Source organism: Martes martes, assembly GCF_963455335.1.
Source record: "Martes martes genome assembly, chromosome: 7".
Classification (NCBI taxonomy): Eukaryota; Metazoa; Chordata; class Mammalia; order Carnivora; family Mustelidae; genus Martes; species Martes martes.
This window is the reverse complement of record NC_137894.1, coordinates 141,987,145-142,009,832: the sequence shown is the minus strand read 5'-3', so window position 1 is coordinate 142,009,832 and position 22,688 is coordinate 141,987,145. Positions and strand designations below refer to the sequence as shown.

Here is a 22,688-nt window from a genome sequence, read left to right as displayed (position 1 = left end):
ACTGCATTTCTGTAAAACTCTAGAAAACGCAAACTGATCAATAATGACAGAGGATCAATGGTTGCTTGAAAGAGTGGCAGGTAAGAGGATTACAATCAGTATGTTTTGTGGTGATAACCTTACAGGTGTACATATATGTCAAAACTAATCAAACTATATACTTTAAACATGAGTTTACTGAATGTCAATTATACAAAGCCTTTTTTTAAACATGTCACATGTGGTTCATGCCTGAATCCTGATTCAAAAAAACCAACTGTTTAAAAACAGTTTACTGGAGGGACACCTGGGTGACTCAGTTGGTTAAGCATCTGACTCTTGGTGTCAGCTCATGTCATGATCTTGTCATGATCTCATGGGTCATGGGATCAAGCTCCATATCGGGCTCCACACGCAGCAGGGAGTCTGCTTGAGATTTTCTCCTTCTGTTCCTTTCCCAACTTGCACGTGTGTGCTCTCTCACAAATAAATGAACAGATCTTTAAAAAAATAAAATAAATAAAAATTTAAAAATTAAAGTAGTTTACTAGAGATTTAACTCTAAAGAATAAATATTAATTTTATTTAATGCTGGTATTCGCAGTTAGATTTTATGTTGTTGCTGTTTTTATATTTAAAGACTATTTTTTTATAGAGTAGTTTTAGGTTTACAACCAGAATTGAGGACAAAGTACAGACTTCCCACATATGCCTGCTCCCACACATGCAGAGCTGCCGCCATGATCAACATCACCCTCACACAACAAGTGGGACACTGACAGATGATCCTACACTGACACATCATAATCAAACCAACTTCATAGGGTACCTTAGGGTTCACTCCTGGTGTGCATTCTGTGGGTTTAGATATATGATGACATGCACCCATCATTACTGTATCACAGAGAGTGGTTTCACTGCCCTAAAAATCTTCTGTGCTCTGCTTAATCTTCCCTGTGCCTACTCTAACCCCGTAGAAACCACTGATCTTTTTACAAAACATACTATAGTTTTGCCTTTTCCAGAACTGTCTTATAGGTAGAATCATACAACAGGTAGCTAGACTGTCTGAAAGCCATATTTTAGAGATAATATGCTTCTAGATGGATTGCTAGGTAGGTCAAGATGGCGTCATCAAGACTGCAACATCTGAGCAAAGATCTGAAACAAGGGAAGGAGGTAAAGTCAGAGTAGTAGTGCAAGACCAGACTAAGTAGGTCTTATAAGGCCACTGTCAAATGTGGGCCACTGTGAGGTTTTAAATGGCAGAGAAACACACTGACTTACATTTTAATACACAGAAGCAGGAGACTTACCAAAGGCTACTGCAGAGACTGGAGTTTCAGATGGTGATGGCTTACAAGAGGACAGCAGCAGTGGAGGCAATGAGAATTACATACAGCATGCTAGTATAAATGGGATCCAAAAATGATATGGACAGTTTCCACCTTCAACAAGCAGCAGAAAAGACGTAAAAGCTAGCAACTAAAGATGGAGAAGTGCCATAATAAAGGTAAGTAACAAGGTGTACACACAGAAGACACATAAGGTAGACCTAACTTAGAGGAGAGACAGGAGAAGAGTCCATGACAGTCCAATAAATGCTGCCTGAATTATTACGTGCAGGCACCTAATCTCAAAACTCTTACAGCTCCTATTACAGTGAACAGCATCAACAGTTATCCAGTCACCTAAGCCAGAAATCCAGAAGTCACTGTGGCCTCCTTGTGCCCCACATCTAACCTACCATCAAAGTCTATTCTAGGGGCGCCTGGGTGGCTCAGTGGGTTAAAGCCTCTGCCCTCAGCTCGGGTCAAGATGGGTCCTGGGATCGAGCCCCGCATCGGGCTCTCTGCTCAGCGGGGAGCCTGCTTCCTCCTCTCTCTCTGCCTGTTTCTCTGCCTACTTGTGATCTCTGTCTGTCAAATAAATGAATAAAATCTTAAAAAAAAAAAAAAGTCTATTCTAACAGCCTAAGAGCTTCAAATCCATCCTGATTTCTTTCCCCTCACTAAAACTTAATTCCATGAGGGCTGAAGAGTATCTAGTTTGTTCACAGAGCCTAGAACAGAGTCTGGAAAAAATAGTAGATGCTCATTTAAAAGTTTCTGAATGAATGACTAGCATTCTCTACCTTCAGTGAACCCATTCTTATACAAGCTCTCTTCAACACAACAACCAATGATCTTTCCAAACTGCATTCACATTCACAACACCCTCTGGCTTAAAATTCTCCAGTGGTACTCACTGAAGAGCAATGATTCTCCAAAAGGCAGTAGTGTGGTTTTAAAATGCATGGTCAGGGTGCCCGAGTGGCTCAGTCAGTTAAGAGTCGACGCTTGACTTCGGTTCAGGTCATGATCTCATAGTTGTGGGATCAAGCCCCAAGCCAGGCTCTGTGCTGAGCACAGAGTCTGCTTAAGATTCTTTCCCCCTTGCTTTGCCCCTGCCCACCTCCCGCTCTAAAAATAAAATAAAAAATAAAACACGTGGCCAATACAATATGCATTATTTCACAAAAATATTACATCACTGCTTCCATAATAGAAACATGAAGGAAAGTGTATTATTTTTATGCATATCAAAGAGACTTACTCTTTAATGACTGTTGAAAATCATTTAAACAACACTTAAATTCCAAATAGGGAATGACTGCTATTAAGCACAGGGTTTCTTTTGGGGTAATGAAAATGAAATTAAGATAGTGGCAATGGTTGCACAACGCAATGAAAACCCACCAAAGTGCACAGTTTAAAAGTTATGTGAATTACATCTTAATAAAGCTATTATTTAAAAATGAAATTCCTCAGCTTGGTACAAAGGCCCTTGTGATTAGTATGTACCTACCTCTCCTGTCTCACCTTCCAACACTGATTACGTTCCTGAGTTTTAATTATATCAAACTACTCATGATTCCTTGAAAAGTGTCAAGCCCTGAGGCACCTGGGTGGCTCACTCGTCAAGTGTCTGCCTTCAGCTCAGGTCATGATCCCGGGCTCCTGGGATCGAGCCCCACATCAGGCTCCCTGCTCGGCAGGAAGCCTGTTTCTCCCTCTCCCACTCCCCCTGCCTGTGATCCCTCTCCTGCTGTGTCTTTCTCTGTCAAATAAATAAATAAAATCTAAAAAAAAAAAAAAAAAGAAGAAGAAGAAGAAGAAAGAAAGAGTCAAGCCCTCCCTACCCATTGGACTCTATGCAAATACATGTCTCCCTCAGCCTGGCACATTGTTTCTTCATCTGCCCTTCCAGACCCACCTTAAGGGTCACCTCAAGAAAGCCTTCCCTCCCACACCCCATTTCAACCAGGTCACCTTGTCGCACCGACCCACAGGCTCTCAGAGCACAGGTATGCCCCCTATAACATGGCATTTATCATACCAGACTAGACATTTTATGACCATGGAAAATAGTAGATATTCAATAGATAATTAAGTCTAATATACAACTTTATATTCTGTAATGTGCAAATACAACTTAAAAGCAAATTTACTAAACTTAAGCCATAAAAACTCTCTTTAATTAACAAAATATGACAACATCATTTATTAAATGGTTGCTAAATATACAGGGTTCATTAATATTCTATTTTTTCTACATGTTCAAATTTTCATTGGCCAAAAGAAAAAGCAAAGTTACTAATATTTAGGGAAACTCTACATATAATATCCTCTCACAGAAAAAATTTAGTGTTCTTAGGTCGGCAAAAGTATAAGCAGTCCATCACATTCTCACATGATGAATTCCTAAAAACTTGTACAAAAGTGGAATGTGTGAAAGCAAGGCAACAGACATGTCCAAAGGGTCACAGCCATGTTCCTAAAAAGATAAAAACTAAAAAAAAAACACCTGAACATATCTCATCTTACTTTCCCACAGTGTAATTCCAATTTTGTACATGTTCTTGGTTTTTTCCCTTCACACAATTAAACACAGCCAACCAATGAATACATCTGAGGTAAAAGCTGAATGCTTTTAGAATGCCTAATGATTATTAGCTTTGTTTCAACTACATGAAAGTTTGTAGAACCTACACTTCAAATCACTGGTATCAACACTTTCACTTTGCTATTGCTACTTGTTCTTAATAAGGCAGGAAGTGTGATTTTAAAAGATTTTATAGCAATAGAACTCTTTAAACATTACTTAGAAACTTAATATGCAAAGATAAATAGAAGTTCAGCTATCCCACTTTATAAGCTACTTTAGCAGAGTAAGGGGCCTGCATCCCTACCCCCCAACTTCTCGGCACCATTACCAATGCTGTACAAAAATGGCAATGCCATGGCAACTGACCTGCTGCCAAGCAGGCAGAACACCAAGTGGCTACTCAAGATGATAGTTCATGAGCTGATCCATAAAACTCTAATTTAGTTTAGTATCAATATGTGGCATTTGAATGCGCCAGATGTTCAAAAAACTCGAAGACATATAGCTGAAAATGATTAGAAAACAGTAAAAATTCTGTTTCAAAAGGAATACACATAAATACTCATTATACTACATTCCAGCAAGAGGGAGGTCCAAGACAGTCTAAGAATGAGATATTTCCTAAATCATGCTTTTCTTAAAAATACATTAGAAGTAGTAAGTTTTAAATAATTTACTTTCTAAAGAATGGTGAATTTTTAAAAATTATCTTCCTTTGGAAAACTGTGGGCTAGAATCATCAAGTTTCAATGAGCAGGTAGATCAAAAGAAGCACTTTATTACAAATACTGAAATGAATAGTGGCCATATAAAAGCACAAAATTTGGCATTATGGTTTCTAAAAGCATTATTGTGCTATTTACACAATGTTTTCATGAACATAAAATCCATATCTGAAAGTTTAAAAGCCATAACAACTTTTAGAAGAAACCATAGGTTAGGGGCAGAAGACAATATATAAAACAAGTATTAATGTTTTCCAACAGAAAGGAAATGTAACAGGGTGCCCACCTGGCTCTGAGTCAGAAGTTTGAGCCCCACACTGGGTATAGAGATTAAATAAATAAAACTTTAAAAAAAAAAAGGGAGGGGGGAATATAATTCCCCTGCTTATCTTTTTAAAGTTTATTTACTTAAGCAATCTCTACACCCAAAGTGGGGTTTGAACTCACAAGCCAGAGACCAAGAGTTGTATGCTCCTTGGACTGGGTCAGCCAGGTGCCCCTCTGCCTAGCTTTAAGAAAATAAAGTAAATAAATCTAAAAAAAATAAGGAAAATTTTTAAAATCTAGCCTTTTGCTTTCAGCCAAGATAGAGTGGCATGAACCAGATTTACCCTGTTATCGTGAACTAAAACCTGGACAACTCTATGAAGCAACCAAGACACTGGACACCAGGCAACAAAGTACAGTGAGCCCTGAGAGATGAGAAACGAAGTAAATCCTACAACTGCCCCAGTTTATTGCCTGAAGAGAGTTTCCAACTGACAGCAGGGGGATGGGGACTCAGGGAAACAATCTTTCCGGGTTGAAGGAACAAGGCAGTCTGTAGGGAAGAGTATCAGGAGAGAGAGACGGCTGCACAGAGCTGGGATGACAGAGATCTGCAAAGCGTCCCCCCAAATATTCAGAAGGGTACTGGGGAGCACATCAGCACATCCCTAGGAGGAAAACACGTAAGGTTTCTGAATGGAGAACCACCCAAAACAATAAAAAGGAACAATCCATGAAGCTCACACAGCGCCAAGAAGACTTCTTGTTCCCAACAGCCAAAGTAGAAAACCTCAGAATTCATGGACTACTGGGTACTCAGAAGAGGTTTGACTCAGTAGTGGGAAATAATCAGCCCTAGATGAAATGCTGCTCTGATGCTGCCTACCAAAGCTTAAAATTTAAACGATCTGAAATGAACAGGCTATTTCTAAGGAACTTAACCGTGTCCCAGAAAAAAGCTCAAGAATATTTATAGGAATACAAAAATATCCAGCATCCATCAAAGTAAAATTCATAATGTCTGGCATCCAAACAAAAACTACCAGACAAGCAAAGAAGCAGGAAAAGGCAACCCATAATGAGGAGAAAAATCAATCAAAACCAACCCAGAAATGACGCAGATGATAGAATTAGTAGACAAAAGCATTAAAACAATTATAACTGTATTTCAATGTGTCTAAGATGTTAAAGGAAAGACTGACTATGCTAAGCAGAGACTGAAAAAAAGTATACACACACACACACATACACACACACGGGAACACCTGGATGGCTGTCAGTTAAGTGTCCTCTCGATTTTGGCTCAGGTCATGATCTCAAGATTCTGAGATCAAGCCCCACATCAGCCCCACACTCAGTGCAGAGTCTGCTTGAGATTCTCTCTCTCCTCCTCCCTCTGCCCCTCTCCCCAGCGCTCTCTCTCTCCCTCTCTCAAAATCTTTAAAAAAAAAAAAAGAAATATATAATTTTATACACTTTTTAAGATTCTACTTATTTACTTATTTTTAAGATTTTTATTTATTTATTTGAGAGACAGAGATCACAAGTAGGCAGAGAGGCAGGCAGAGAGAGAGGAAGGGAAGCAGCTCCCCACTGAGCAGAGAGCCCGATGCGGGGCTCAATCCCAGGACCCTGGGATCATGACCTGAGCCGAAGGCAGAGGCTTTATCTCACTGAGCCACCCAGGCGCCCCTATTCATTTTTTTTTAAAGATTTTATTTATTTATCTGACAGAGAGAGAGATCATAAGTAGGCAGAGAGGCAGGCGGTGGGGGGGGGGCGGGGGGGAGGGAGCAGGCTCTCTGCTGAGCAGAGAGCCCGATGCAGGGCTCAATCCCAGGACCCTGAGATCATGACCTGAGCCAAAGGCAGAGGCCCAACCCACTGAGGCATCCAGGTGCCCCAAAGAGTGCAAGCAGGGGGAGGAGCAGAGAAAAGGGACAAGCAGACTCCATGCCGCATAAGGAGCCTGACACTGGGCTCGATCCCAACAACCCTGAGACAATGACCGACCTGAGCCAAAATCAAGTGTAGGACACTCAACCAACTGAGCCTCCCAGGCACCCCAATGAAATGTGTATTTTTTTAAAAAGACCCAAATCAAAAGTCTAGGTATGAAACCCATAATGTCAGAGATGAAAAATGGGATTGAGGGCAGATTATACATCGCAAATGAATAATAAATTTAAAGATATAGCAATAGAAAGTATTCAAAATGAAAACAAAACAAAAAAAAAGACTGACCATAGCATCAGTAAGCACTGGGACTTCAATCAGTCTATCTTATGTCTAACTGTACATTTTAAATATGCACAGTTTGTCAATGATACCTCAATAAGGCTGTTTTTAGAAACCTAATCTTTGAAGACAGACTGAGACTTCATACTGCCGATTTTTTAAGTCCTACATTATCTTCAACATAGCCATACATCTTAATCATCATTCTGGTTTAATTAGGTACTAAATAACCACCTTGGAAACAAAGCTCTCCTAAGCTTTCCATTTTTACTTGCTTTCAAGAAACCTCATTACGAATTCCTTAATAACACTGTTTAAACAAATACCCCACTATAAGACTCCAGTACACAACCATAATATTTAACAGTTGCACCAAAATCCCATTTCACCACGTACTTTCATTAAAAAGGCAAAACTTCTGAACTAACTGTAAAAACTAAAAACAAGAACACTTTCAAGTCATCAGAATCTCTAGATCAGTGCTGTCTCACAGAACCTTCTGGGACAACAGAAACATTCTATTCTGCACTGTTCAATATGGTAACCAGTAATTACATGGGGCTACAGAGTACTTGAAATGTGGCTAGCGTGACAGAACTGAATTTTTGGTTTAGTTTAGTTTTCTTTTGTTTTAAATAAGCTATACACCCAATGTAGGGTTGGAACTCATGACCCCGAGGATCAAGAGTCACATGCTTTACTGACTGAACTGGCCAGTATGCAACTTTAATAATTTAATTTTATTTAAATATATTTGATTTTATTATTTAATTTTAATTAATTTATAATTTAATTTAATTTTAAGTTATTTAATTTCAATAAATTTAAATATTTTTGCAGAGTAGTGATTACATTATATAGTGGCTGTATTATTTTATAGAGTAGTGGACAACACAGCTCAAGATAAAAAGAAAATATGGATTGAAAATTTTAAGATTAGAACTTTCAAAATAATTTTTAATATTTATAGCTTATAAATAATATTAACTTTAAAATTAATAAGCACCATAAACCATAAACACTGAAAAGCTAATTTTTTAAGCCCCATGCCCAATGTGGGGCTCGAACTCACAACCCCAAGATCCAGAGTCACATGCTCCACTGACTGAGCCAGTCCGGAGGCCCTGAAAAACTATTTTTTTTTAAAGATTGGCTCAAAGAATCACATCACCTAAAACTTCCTGGTTCCTTCAATTCCCCTGCCCTCCACCACAGAAGGGATTAGGTGACCCCACTGTACCATGTCTCACAGTACTCTCTGTATACTAGCAGCAGTGTATTGGGGGCTGTGGGGAGTGAGAAGTAACCACCCAGTGGGGATGAGATCTACTTTTAGGGAGATAAAAATGTTTTGGAACTACACAGGGTGGTGGTTGCACAATGTAATAATGAATGTACGAAATGCCAATAAATTGTTCCCTTTAAAATGGCTAATTTTAGTCACATGAATCTCACCTTGAGAAAAAAAATTTAATGTATCTAAGCAAGATGTGCACCTCTAATTTATACAGGTTCACTGTAAGAAAAGCACAGAAAATGAGGGAAGTCAGCTTTTACCATCAATTTAAAAGTTCATTTTTCCTTGGGTTTTCACTTCTTCAGTAACTGAACTTGATGCTTAGTTATTAAATGTCCATTACAAAATGCCTATTCAAGGAAAGTCAGCCAAACCAAGCACATGGCTCAGAACCACATTCAGCTGTGACAACTTAGCAAATGAGCCTTAAAATATTTAAACCTGAACTGGTGATTCTAAAAACTATCCAACTGCACTCTAGAAAACAGAAGTACATGGAACCACTAGCTCCCAGAAAACTCGGACAGTATTAAGACCACACTAATTCCATATTCTACTCTCTACTATCCTGGTCTCCCTACATTCCTGCTAAATTTGAAAGCAGAACAAGCCCCAAGTCCAAAAGCTTCCACGCCACTAGAGGTAAAGAAGGAACATAACCTTAAGTGAGATAGTGCATGTGTATGTGTAAAACAACAGAGAAATGCCCTACGTTCAGGTAAATATTAATGTTTAGCTAACCTCGAAATTTTAATTAACCTTTTCAGACATAGGCCATCAGGTAGTGTTTCCTGGCCAATAGATGAAACTGGAAAAGAAGATACCACAGCCAAACTTTGGGAGCAAAGACTACTTAAATAGCCTCGCTTTAATACAAAGGAATCCCTGAGGTTCTCGGCAGGCAACAATTAGTCCTTAGGCAATTTGGTCCTTAGTTAAATTACACTATGATAAAATCAAGCACGACACAGCTCACATTTGAGTCGATCAGAAAAAGGCTTGCAATTTTCTTTATACTCTGGCCTCTGAACAATAAAACCAAATTAACTAATAACACCAAGAAATATATATTTTGGAATGAGAGGCAGGGTTAGTTTGGTTGGGGGGGGTTTGGGGTAGGGGAGGGAAGATGGGAATAATATGCAAGAAAGGGAAATTAGTTGCTGAACAATACTAACCAGATAGCTGGCACAGATAAAATCAAAGGTTTTTAAAAATACTCTCTCAAAAATTAATTAATTAATTAAAATAAATTATTCTCTCAGATATTTTAATTTATCATTTCACATACTATCCAAGACATGGTTCTTAAATTCACTCCACAGCTCAAGTTCAATGTGAACCTATGGAAAAATGGACAGGAGGATGGGATAAACAATATTTAAATATATATTTTTTAAAAGATTTTATTAAGATCACAAGTAGGCAGAGAGGCAGGCAGGCAGAGAGGAGGAAGTAGGCTCCCTGCCGAGCAGAGAGCCTGATGTGGGGCTCAATTCCAGGACCCTGAGATCATGACCTGAGCCGAAGGCAGAGGCTTTAACCCACCGAACCACCCAGGCGCCCGTAAATATTATATTCTTATCTGTTAAACTAAGGGGTAGCCAACATAACACTACCCATTATAACCTTAAATCATACAATCATAAGAAACCACTCCCCTCCAAAAAACCCTACAATTGTATTTTAAGCTCCAAAGACGACTATATCTCAACATACATGCAGGAGTAAAGCAACTCACTCCAGTTTGTGCCAATCGACCAAACCAATCTGTGTCTTCACTGCCAGACCAAAGAGGAATGTAACTGGACATGAAACGGATTCCGGCAATCCTAAACCTAAAACTCCAGAACACCTGGAGCACATGGAAGCAACATCAACGGACCCAACACAGCACTACTCCCACCTAAGTGTCTGTCTTCAAAAGGATTTCTGGCTGACTCTCCCTGAAGTATATTAAGCTGAAATCTAACTGCAACTTCACAGTTAATGGTGTCTCAGGGTTTTCCCTTTCTTGGTGATATATAAAATAATGGCACATCTTACAACTAATGGCATCTTCGAATGCGCTACCTTGGGCAAGTTATTAGGTAAAGCCAGAACAATAAGCCTTTGTTTCCTCATCTAGAAAACGGAGAGAACAACTTTTTTTTTTTTTAAAGATTTTATTTATTTATGTGACAGACAGAGATCACAAGCAGGCAGAGAGGCAGGCAGAGAGAGAGAGGAGGAAGCAGGCTCCCCGCTGAGCAGAGAGCCCGATGGGGGGCTCGATCCCAGGACCCCGGGATCGTGACCCGAGCCGAAGGCAGCGGCTTTAACCCACTGAGCCACCCAGGCGCCCCTGCAGAGAACAACTTTATGCGATCGTTGTGACTGTGTGTTAAATTATTTAACAAAGTATTCAAACCGGACTGGACCACAGTAAGCACACCTTGACCTGGTACTGCAAGGGCAATCCCTGGAAGGTTTTCTGTTGATGATGACAAGTTTTACCTCCCCACCAACACACTCACCCATTCCCTTATACATAGTGGCAAATCCACCAGACAGATGAATTTTAGCACCTTAACCATTTGTAAGAACCTAACCAACCATTACAGGAACTAAAGTCATTAACTTTAACCTCTAACATGCTGCTGCTTTCACTACATGCTGGACAGAAATTAAACCAGAGCTTTCCAAGTCATCTGGCACTGTAATGCGGGCTAATAGTTCAGAATACCAAGATGACACTGAAACAAAACAAAAGAAAGATGTCAGTTCTCAGTAACACTCATCTCACAAATCAAGAATCCTAGTGATGAATACTACAGGGGCTACATTCCAAGGCCAGACTTTAAGCAGAAATATGTCCCATCAGGGATATTATTTTTATTCCTTCCTAATCAAAGAAACTCAATTAATACCCCACATGCTAAAGAGAAAACAAAAACTCTATATATGCAAGCCTAACAAAGGATTTAGTATCCAAATAAATAAAGAACTCACACAAATCAGTAAGACCAACACCCTACAGAAAAACAGCAAAAGGCATATTCATAGGAGGAATCCAAGCAGTCAAAAAACATATAAGAAGACGTTTAATCTCACCAGTAATTAGAAAAATGACAAAGGGGTGCCTGGGTGGCTCAGCTGATTAACTGTCTGCCTCAGACTCAGGTCATGATCTAAGGGTCCTGGGATCAAGCCCCACATGAGGGCTCCCTGCTCAGCGGGCAGTCTGCTTCTCCCTCTCCCTCTGCCCCCCCCCCACTTGTATGCTCATGTGCTCTCTCTCTCTCTCTCAAATAAATAAAATAAATAAATAAACAAACAAATAAAATAAATAAAATCTTAAAAAAAAAAAAAGAAACGAAAATGCCAACATAAACCACAAAAGGACAGCACTGCAAAAAAGTCAGTAAATCTAACAGTCCAGTGCTTGTTGGGTGAAACGGAACTCCTGTGCCTCATTAGTGGACATGGACTTGTTTGGGAAGCATCAAAGCAAACAAATATACAAAATAATTTCATTTACAAAAAGACTCTCACACAACAAAACATATTGTTAGTCATACATAAGTATGTATTAAAATACAAAAACATACATGGGAACTCTGAAGGCCTTGAGCATGGCACTCAGATTTCCCTTCAAGGGAGAAAGTGCTGGGAGATGTTTAATTAGCTGGCAGTCCCATCCACCTGGCACCTTTGGGATCCACTGCAGCATTCACACCAGCGCCAAGCCAATGACTGAACACAGCAAGCATCCTAGAGCGGGGCCACTCCTGCCCTACGGAGTCCACTACCCAACAATCTTCTCTGGCTGAGACTTTCTCCAAGCTTCACTCCAACCTTAGGATCCAACCACAAATCATCCTGCCTTCTGCCTTCCTTCAGGGGTGTCACACCCATTTGAAGGCTTTTGCCACCTAACCTTCCTCTCCTCTTTATCCTTCACAGGCATTTACCACTATGAATCTCTTGCACATCTAATCCCATCTTGGCATCTGCTTCTCAGAGAATGCAAATGAACTATCACAGGAAAAATATAAATCAACTTCAGATTATGGAGGAAGTGAAAGAATTAGCCTTCAGCTGCGCCTGACACAAATACAGTCTAGTATTAAGTATTAATCACAACGGTGGGTACATACATTACTTGCTGTTCTATCTGAATGTTTACTTTTTTAAGTAACTATCATTACAATTCTATCCTATCCAATGGTAATACTCAAAGATATTCAAATTATGCATAATAACTATCCAGCTACTTCAATTTTTAAACTTTTAAAACTCTTAGGTCTCATTCTAAAATTCTGAACTCATATTATTGTTCCCAATTACTGTACCCAGTAACAAAACTCTACAACATCTAAAATAACCCAAGTTTGAAGTTTGGCCTCATACGGCCTCAAGTCAACCTTGTGACACTTTCAATGATTAGATATTGAAAGAGAGACAAACATAAGGCATTTTATCTCTCTAGCTCTTACCTTCCTCATCTAGGACAGAGGAAGGTTGGATTACATGGGCATTACAATTTTCACTCTTGTTCCTCTGATGGAGAAAAAAATCTAGAAACTTCAAAAATTATGTCTAGTGTTCAATTTTCACTAAGATCCACATCTTTAAAGAATGTAACTAATTTGAAAAATAAGAGGTTTAGGGCTTATTGTTAACATCTTGTTAACACCTCATTTACTTTATTTATTTATTTTTATTTACTTTTTTATCCATTTGTCAGAAAGAGAGAGAGACAAAGAACACAAGCAGGGGGAGCGGCAGGCAGACGGAGAGGGAGAAGCCGGTTCTCTCCTGACAGGGAGCCTGCTGACGAGGAGCCCCATGCGGGACTTGATCCCAGGACCCCAGGATCATGACCTGAGCTGAAGCAGACGCTTTTCCAACTGAGCCACTCAGGCATCCCTCATTTATTTTTTTTTTTAAGATTTTATTTATTTGAGAGAGAGTGTGCACAAGCGGTGGGGAGGGGCCACCCAGGCACTCCATTAAAATGTCATTTAAATGAGATGTTAAAGGGAGCCTGAGGGGCGTCTGGGTGGCTCAGTCAGTTAAGCATCTGTTTTTGGCTCAGGTCATGATTTCGGGGTCTCGGAATCGAGCTTCCCATTGGGTTCTCTGCTCAGCGGGGAGTCTGCTTCTCCCTCTGCCACACGCCCCAGCCAGTGGGCGCTCTCTTTCTCTCTAAAGTAAAATCCTAAAAATAAATGACATTTTAATGTTATTCTAAAATATTTCTCTCAAACATTTTAGAAGAACACTTTTTGCCACCTTTAACCTTTAAAATACTGCGTTCAAAAAAAAATCATCAGTGGGGGGGTCTGGATGGCTCAACTGTGGGGCATGTGACTCTTGATCTCTGTGTTGTAAACTCAAGCCCTACGTCAGATATAGAGATTACTGAAAAATATTTTTTAAAATGCATAATAAAAATCAGCAGAGAAACCATAAAACTCAAATAGACATTAGATAAGATGTATTAATAAAACATTCAAAACACAGAACAGAAGAAACTGTTATATTGCAACTATAACCCTATCATTTCTAGGGTCACAAACACTTTCCACAATTGCTATTTAAAGCTGTGGGAGGAATTAACTCTGTCCAAATCACTGAATCAGCATTCAATCCCCAATCTACCTTATTCAGTCTTCTAGTACATTACTACAGAGATTTCCTCCCCCAGAAAGTGATTTCAAGTTCTGTTTTTAATATAAATACAAACTTACACACACCTTAGCAAAGATCACTGTTTTCCATTAGAGTAGGGGACATATAGAAGCCTATTTTTTTTTTCAAAGATTTTATTTATTTATTTGACAGAGAGAGATCACAAGTAGGCAGAGAGGCAGGCAGAGAGAGGGCGAAGCAGGCTTGCTGCTGAGCAGAGAGCCCGATGCGGGGCTCGATTCCAGGACCCTGAGATCAAGACCTGAGTGAAGGCAGAGGCTTAACCCACTGAGCCACCCAGGTGCCCCGAAATTTATTTATTTATTTATTTTTTAAAAATATTTTATTTATTTATTTGACAGGCAGAGACCACAAGTAGGCAGAGAGGCACGCAGACAGAGAGGAGGAAGCAGGCTCCCTGCTGAGCAGAGAGCCCAATGCGGGGCTCGATCCCAGGACCCTAAGATCATGACCTGAGCCAAAGGCAGAGGCTTAACCTCCCGAGCCACCCAGGCGCCCCAAAGCCTATTTCTTTTTACATTATGCATGGAAACTCTGAGGAAAGACTCAGAAGAAAAGTGAGGGCTAAACCATAAACTGATTACAACCATCTATGCAGCAAAAAAAGAAAATATAAAAAGACGACCTGGGAAAATATAGGATAGAACCTTGATATTTCATCTCCAAAGACTTAAGATTTTTTCAATTAAACTGCCCCACTGAAACTTACAATGACAAGGAAAATGACTTTCTAAAAGTAAGCCTAAATTTCTTCAGTACAAGTTGACATTGGTTTTGTTTTGGCTTTTTTAAGATTTTCTTTATTTACTTGAGAGAGAGAGGAAGAGCACAAGTAGGGAACCCGTTGTGGGGACTTGATCCCAGGACCCTGAGATCATAACTCAAGCCAAAGTCAGATACTTAACCGATGAGCCACCCAGGCACCCCTTAACACTGATTTTAGAACAACTATGTTCTGGTCGGTCTCAACCAGCTAACCTGTGAATCATAGTCACCATCTGTGGAAGGGAGTACTGTGGTAGAACTCCACCTTGAAAGCATTAACTCAAAGATAAGAACCTCAAAGTTTAGAGCAGAAACTCCCTGACTCAAAACCTAGTTAATGTGTACTTCCCCTGGCCCAGGGAGGGATTCAAGGTGTCTGCTACTATCTAGAAGCTTGATCTGAAGATATTTACCTATGCTCTCTAGTCCTCAGTATTCTTTTCTGGTATGTAAATGTTTGGGACTCCTCCGTCTTCCAGGAAAAAGTATATAACTAAGCTGTATCAAGTACATGTGACTTAGGAGCAATCATCTTCAAATATCTCAATGCATGACTTATGTTCAAATTAATGGCTTCATTATAACCCAGGCTTTCCTATCAGTAACGCAGGTGATGCAAGGACCATTACTTGGCAACTTGTTACATGAATGATAATTAGAATAAGGATAGCGGAAAATGTTTACTTAGCACTCTGCGTGCCAGGCACTATGCTAGGCATTTTACATGTGTAAGTTAAGAAGTTCTATTACCTGCTTTACAGATGAAGACAAAAGTGAAGTAACTTGCCCGGGTCAACACACACAGCTGGCAAGAGGCACTACCAGGACCCGAACCCAAGTCTGAGGATTCTCACAGCCCAGGCTCTCTCAATCTATTCTACACTGCTTCTGAAAGAAACATGAAATTACAAAGAAGGCTATGCCTGGGTGGCACAGTCAGTCAAGGCTCTGACTCTTGGTTCTGGCTCAGGTAGTGATCTCAGGGTCTTTGGGCTCCACGCTCAGCCAGCAGTGTGAGCCTCTCCCTCTCCCTCTGCCCCTCCCCCCACTCTCACACTCATGTTCTCTCTCAAATAAATCTCAAAAAAAAAAAAAAAATTACAGAGAGGACTGTAACTGACATAATCACCGACTATCTGTGATGCAAACAACCCCTGATTTATGACTGAGGAAACAGGTTCCTGGGGATAATGTGACCAGTCTACCTTCAGCACCTGCTTGGGCACAGACCTAGGGCATTCCATCTCCACACAACCAGTTCTAGGTGTGTCCTTACCACACGACTTGACAAAGCTGATCTCACAGGATTTATCTTTACGCTAACCTCTCAGGGTTGGGTGAACACTGCCTCAAAGTATGTTTAAATCACAAAACGTTCACCCTGACTTGTGAATTTTTTAGAACACTTATAAAACTGATTTTTACAGGGTGCCTGGGTGGCTCAGCGGATTAGAGCCTCTGCCTTTGGCTCAGGTCATGATCCCAGGGTTCTGGGATCGAGCCCCACATCGGGCTCTCTGCTCAGCAGGGAGCCTGCTTCCTCCTCTCTCTCTCCCTGCTTCTCTGCCTACTTGTGATCTCTGTCAAATAAATAAACAAAATCTTTAAAAAAAAAAAAAAAAACCTGATTTTTACAATGAAACTGAAGTATAGAAAATAATGTGTTCAAAGAGGAACACAGAACCACCAGTAAAAAGAAATGAAAAGCAGGTCAAAACCCTCTGGTCAGTAAAATTATTCCTCATCAAAGCAGAACATATTTTACTAGTAGAAATCAACTCTGAAGTGACAGTTAAGCCAATGACAACCCAAATTTTCAAATCCCATTAAACTGGATTCAATGTTCCAAACATAGGTTGCTTTTTTAAAGGACCATTATCTCAAAAGTATTTACCATTAACAATTTCCTCTTCTATAAGTCTCAGTTTTAATATCAGTAAACTGTGATACTGAAAACTAACCCAGAATAAAAGTTGATATAGTAACCCATGCTTCAGGAAACAAAGAACTTGAGTCAACCTTAACATCCTGTCACTGTGTTTCTCCAGCTAGAAGACAACAAAGAGGAAGAGCACCAAACAATGACAGAAATACATAGGCTATAAAAGTACATATAGAGAGAGGTACCTAGCTATGTAGGCATATATATATGGGCTATACATTCCTTCCTTTGCATGCTTACTGGTAAGATTATGGAAACATTCACATCTTTAACAGAAAAACACTACTCATTTCAAATTAATTTATGCTTTGCAAGTGCAGGAAATAACAAACCAGAAGTAAGACAATAAATATTCCTCCCTCTTACTCTATTATATGATGACTAAATTCTAAAAGAAACCAATGACAACTCAGCATACCCTACAGCATGGCGTATGGAAAGACAGTCTGGATGCCATACACGGAAACAAAGCCTAAGTTTAAGATGTAGAACTACATGCCGGTCTTCGTTTTTAAAACTAATTGATAAAACTTCTTCTATCATTTTAATTGCCAAGTTACACCACAGTCCACAAATCTAGTCTGGATCCTTATCTGATGCAAAGAACTGAATCAGCATTTTAGGACTACAGCGCTCCGTGCATTTCATTCACTATCCGTAAGGAATGACAGAAGCAGATCTGCCTTGGATTATACAGGGAATGTCAGGTGTTCCTAGTTTCAACCACTTGCTTTTAAAGCTAAATAGGGTCTAGCTGGGATACCACAGATAAATAAAATCTGACTTTAAAAAAAAATTAAAATCAACTTCTTCTACTCACACATCTTTACCAGAGTTGGTTTTAACAGAAAAAAAAAGAAAGAAAGAAAGAAAGAACAAAAGGCTTCCTGAGGAGTTTCACACTCACTTCTTCAAATTCTGGTTAAAAAAAAAAAAAAGTGCATTCAAAACTCAGGCAGGGAGAAACAAGCACTACCGATCACAATCTCAATTCCGCATTATTCCTAGCTTGTACTCACAGAAAGAACCTTTCAGCCTAAAGACCTAAAAAAACTTTTTTTTGCCATGAAACAAACATGGTTTACCATTTCTAATCTGAAATGGAAGTCTCACCTTCCTTAGATACTAAGTTCTATATAAGAACGCAACTTTAAAAAAAAAAAAAAATTCACTAGGAAACAATAAGGTCCCACAATTTCCAACCATAACGATGAATGTGTCCCAATGCTCAGACTGGCAAAACAGGGCTTAAAATTATTTATCAGTTAGATTCCTTTCCAGATTAAAACAACGCAAAATAGGAAATCTATAAATACTGATACCAAATCAATCAACTGGCAGTAAGACTATGCAGAACATTTACAATGTTTTACTTTTCAGAATGGCAGGTCTCTAGCATTTTTATGGTTGTACCTATTCCATCAAAAATGCAAGGGCAGCTCAAAATATGATCCTACTACATCTGCTATTTCAAAGAGAACAAACCCAAAGAAGTCAGGGTCATTACTAACAGTTCAAAAGTAGACATCCATATTTAGAAGAACGTCAGAGGGGCACCTGGGTGGCTCAGTGGATTAAAGCCTCTGCCTTCAGCTCAGGTCATGATCCCAGGGTCCTAGGATCAGGCCCTGAGCCCTGCATAGGGCTCTGTGGACAGTTGAGGAGACTGCTTCGTCCTCTCCCCCTCTCTCTGCCTGCCTCTCTGCCTACTTGTGATCTCTGTCAAATAAATAAAAAAATCTTAAACAAAAAAAATAGAAGAATGTCAGAAAACCAATTCCTGTTGCTGCCATCAGATATGCCCTTTTCCTTAGTCACATCCAAAGTATTTAAGTAAAGCTTTCAAAACTAATGTAACTAACACATACTAAAAATCGACCAACTTACTAAAAGATCTATGCCAGTTGATTTTTTTAAGTATGTGTGGGAAACCTTTGCTTTATGTCGTGTATATTAAAACATAGATGGACTTGACCTACAAAATGAAGATAGGGTCAACTGTAACCAAAAAACAGTATGCTTCCCCTGGTGGCCGACCAAGGAATGGAGAAGGCATGCCTACAAGAGAAAAAGCCTGGTCTCCCAGTCTTATCCTGTCACTCTCCTAAATGAGAAGTCACTACCAAAAAAGGAAGATGTGGGGGAAGGGGAAACTATCAAAAAGACTAACACGAATTTAAAGGGAATAGAAACCTGGGTGTTAGACTAAATAAATTTAAGAGATTTAAATCAACACACTAAAATTTAGAAGGCAGATATGGGCAAGGTCATTTATTTCCAGAGTGCCCAACAGCTCACTCAGGGCTGCCTGTGTGTTTTCACTTCAAAGAACACCCAGAGTTTAGTACCTTAATAACAGCTTAAGAGCAACCTCCTTTTTCAAGGACTGGATCCTTACAATTTTCTGCAGTCCTGTTTCCAAGGAAAAGCGTGAGTGCAATTATTTTCTCAAAGAAACTAGTGGCAGACCCCGCACAGATACCCTCCGGCTCTCGAGCCCTCCAGCCAGAGAGCTGCCAACTCCAGTTCTGCAGGATTCTCTTCGAATTGTATTTCTGAAATAAAACCCATGTCCTTCCAAACGTCTTCTGCGCCAACCACCTCTGCGAACAGTCTCGCACGGAGACCGGCTAGAACCTCACGCATTAAAATCTGACGAATTCCTTTGTCTGATTAGATTTTTTTCTGGTGCCACTTTAAATTTGCTTCCACGCAGAACGGTGGCGAGGAAAGTAAATGCTCCCCTCTAGGGTGGAGGGTTTCTCGGAGGCGGGATCGGTCCTCCGGCCCCCGGCCCTGAGGGCTGTGTTCTCTCCAACCCCCTCCCTCAAGGAAAACAACACAGAAAAGGCAACACGGACATTTACGAACAGGTCCCAAAAGCAGACGGCCGCGAGCGAGCCGCAGTTCCCAGGCAGGCGCCCTCGGGGAAGCTTCCTAACCGGGGGGGGGGGGGGGGGGGGGGTCGCTTTTCCAGTGCCCCGCGGGCCGGGCGGGGAGTCCCGGCGGCAGGAGCGCGGGGGGCCGGAGGGGCCGCGGAAGGCCGGCGCGGCGACGTCCGGCGGGACAGGGACGGCGGCGAGGGCGTCCCAGGTCCGCGGCACGCGCAGCGCGCTAACTCTCCGGCGCCGCCACCGCGACCCCCGGCCCGGGACCCCCGGTCCGCCGGAGCCCCCAGGCCAGGGGCGGGCGCGCCGACGCCGCCCGCGCTCCCCCCGGGGCGCAGCGGGCCCGCGGCGGCGACCCGGCCGGGGGCGGCTCGGGCCTCCCTCCCCGGCGCGCCGGCGGACCGCGCTCGGCGTGCTTCCCTCGCGGCGCTCGCCCGCCCGTCTCCCCGCCGACGGCAGGGCCGACACACACACAAAAAGAAAAGTTGCCCGACGGCCCCCGCCCCCTCGGGTCGCGGGGCCCCGGGCCGCTACTCACCGGGGTCGAAGTCGGGCACCACCGCCTGGTACTGGGGTCCGACCCGCATGCCGCCGCCACCTGCGGGGAAGCAGAGCAGGGCGGTCAGCGCGGGCGGGCGGGCGGCGCGGGGGCGGCGCGGGGCGGCTGCCACCTACCGTGCTCCTCGTCGCTGGACGAGCCCGAGCTGCCTTCCTCCCAGGAGTTGCTGCTGCTGTTGCCATTGGGCGCCGCCGCCGCCAAACTTTTATTCTGCCCATTACTGGGGGCGGCGGCGGCCGAGGCGGCGGCCGAGGCGGAGGCGGCGGCGGCGGCGGCCGAGGCGGAGGCGGCGGCCGAGGCGGCGGCGGCGGAGGCGGCCGAGGCTGAGGCGGCCGAGGCGGCGGCGGCCGAGGCGGCCGCGCTGGCCGCGTTGTTCCTCCCTCTCCGCTTCCCTGAGACCTCGGGGCCCTTCTCCACCATGGCCGGCATCAGCGGGGGCCGGGGCCGGGCGAGAGCGGCGGGGCCCCGCGGCTCCTGAGGAGGGGGCGCCGGGCCGGGGGGGGGCGGGGGGAGGGAGCGCGGGCGGGCGCGGGGCTGGGCGGGCGCGCTGGAAGCCCGCGGGCGCGAGTCGAGGCCGGGGGTGGCCCGGCGGGCGGAGCGCGGTGCCGCTTCAGACCCCCAGCGCCGAGCCGAGCGCAACTTTCGCTCTCATCGCCGCCCGCACTTCACTGGCACTAACTACTCCGGGAGCCGCGAGCGGGCGGGGGGGGCGGGGCCTGGGGCGAGCCCGGGGGGAAGCCGCGCGCAGCCCAACCCGAAGCGAGCTGGCTCCGCCCCCCGCAGGCTCCCATTGGCTTCTGCGGGATTCGGAGGGCGAGCGGCAGCGCGGTTGGCTCGGCTCTCCTGTCTGTCCCAGGGACGGGGGCGGGAGCGCGGGGAGGGGGAGGCTCCGGGCTTCCGTTGGTCAGGTTCGGTTGACGCGTATCGCCCGCTGTACGTGGTTTGAGGTTTGCAATCTCTCTACGCCCCATGATCCATCTCTCTAGGCAATAGCGAGGAGTTAGCTGCCCTCCCCGCCCCCTCCCTCGCCACGGCCCCCCACCCCCCTCACCTGCGCTCGCCCCCCGCAGCCTCTGCCCCTGCATTCCGCGAAAGGCCCCACTGAGAGTCCCGCTGGCTTCAGAAAGTAAAATATGCGCGACGCCAGAGGAGAAATGGAATGCGAGGTCGGGACTACTTTCCCCCTCGCGCGGAGGATTACAGCCACAGTTTGAATGGGTTTATACAAAGAGGGGAAACTAATTGCAAGAAACTAATTGCGCCCCCACCTTTCCCAAGGGATGGGGGGGTGCCTCGGTGCCGGGGGTCCCCGGTGCAGGGGACAGGGTTCCCAGGTGACCGGCTCCCCTGGAGGGAAAGGAAGCAGTGTGCGGGCTCGGAGGGTCTGTGGAGGCTTCTGCTAATGGGGGGGGGGGGGGGCAGCTGGAAGGGGCCGCAATTGCCCGAGTTGCGGGCGCGCGGGGTCCGGGGGGCCGGAGGGAGGGTCCCGAGCGGCCCCTGCCCGGCGCGGACTCTGGGCGCCGGGGTCCCCTGCCATCCGCGATGGCCGTTTAGGAGCCAGCGAGGGGGCCGAATTGTCCCTGCGGGAGGGGACACTTGCAGAAATGGGGAGGAGGACTTAGAGAAATGGGCTGGGGCCAGGAAGGGTAAAGAGGAAGAAGCTATTTTCATCCCAAGCCCTTGGTAGGGGAGGAGGGTCAACTTCCTCCCAGGCGAGAGCCACTTTTCCGGATCTGCTGCCTGCCCTGCCTCCCCCAGTCCCCACCGGGCACCGGCGAGGGAGAGCACGACCCAGCCCGAGACCTCCCCGCCTGGAGTGTGGTCACCAGCCGGCTCGGGGGCTGCTGGACCGCGGGCCGAGGAGGGGGGGGGTGGTTAGGGGGGTTGGGGACTCCCCTGGAGGTCCGCATCAGTCCCACCCCCACCAGCCCTCCCCCCAAAACGGCGCGCTGATCCTGCATAATTAGGCGGCAAGAGAAGATCTATAAATGACTTTTTTTTTTAAATCAACGGATGACTATTTTTTTTTTTAAGTTACTTCAAACCTGAGCTTTATAGGGGGGCAGTTTACACCGGCTCTAGCTATAAATCGTTACAGGGAGAAATCTGGAGTTTTATGTTTTTAAAACCTGAATAAATAAGCAGAGTGTTCTCTTCCACATTTTATGCAGCGTGAACCATCATTATGAACTTCAGTGAAGTAACCACATTCACTTCTGCCTAAATGGCCTTTAAGAAACAGAGCTGGGAGCCCTCCCGGTGGAGGACCCCTGCCCCCACCAAGTTCAGGGTCGCATCTCCTGGCCTCCCCTTAAAAAGATACCCCTCTTGTTGGAGAGCCCCACGCGGTGCAGATGTGTACCCTTGGGAACCCCCCCCCCCACCACCACCACCAGCTGGCCTG

At 43.8% G+C, this 22,688-nt stretch overlaps 1 protein-coding gene across 1 annotated transcript in view; it reads right to left on the bottom strand.

Moving 5' to 3' along the window:
* Positions 1-20,858, bottom strand: part of RCOR1 (REST corepressor 1) — a 121,016-nt gene extending 100,158 nt beyond the window's left edge. Inside the window, exons 1-2 of the mRNA XM_080809141.1 lie at positions 20,401-20,858; positions 20,264-20,323 (exon numbers count right to left, since the gene is read on the bottom strand). Coding sequence (XP_080665267.1) covers positions 20,264-20,323; positions 20,401-20,713 — 373 coding nt within the window. The 5' untranslated portion in view covers positions 20,714-20,858. The remainder of the gene's footprint in view (positions 1-20,263; positions 20,324-20,400) is intronic.
* Positions 20,859-22,688: the final 1,830 nt, after the last annotated feature.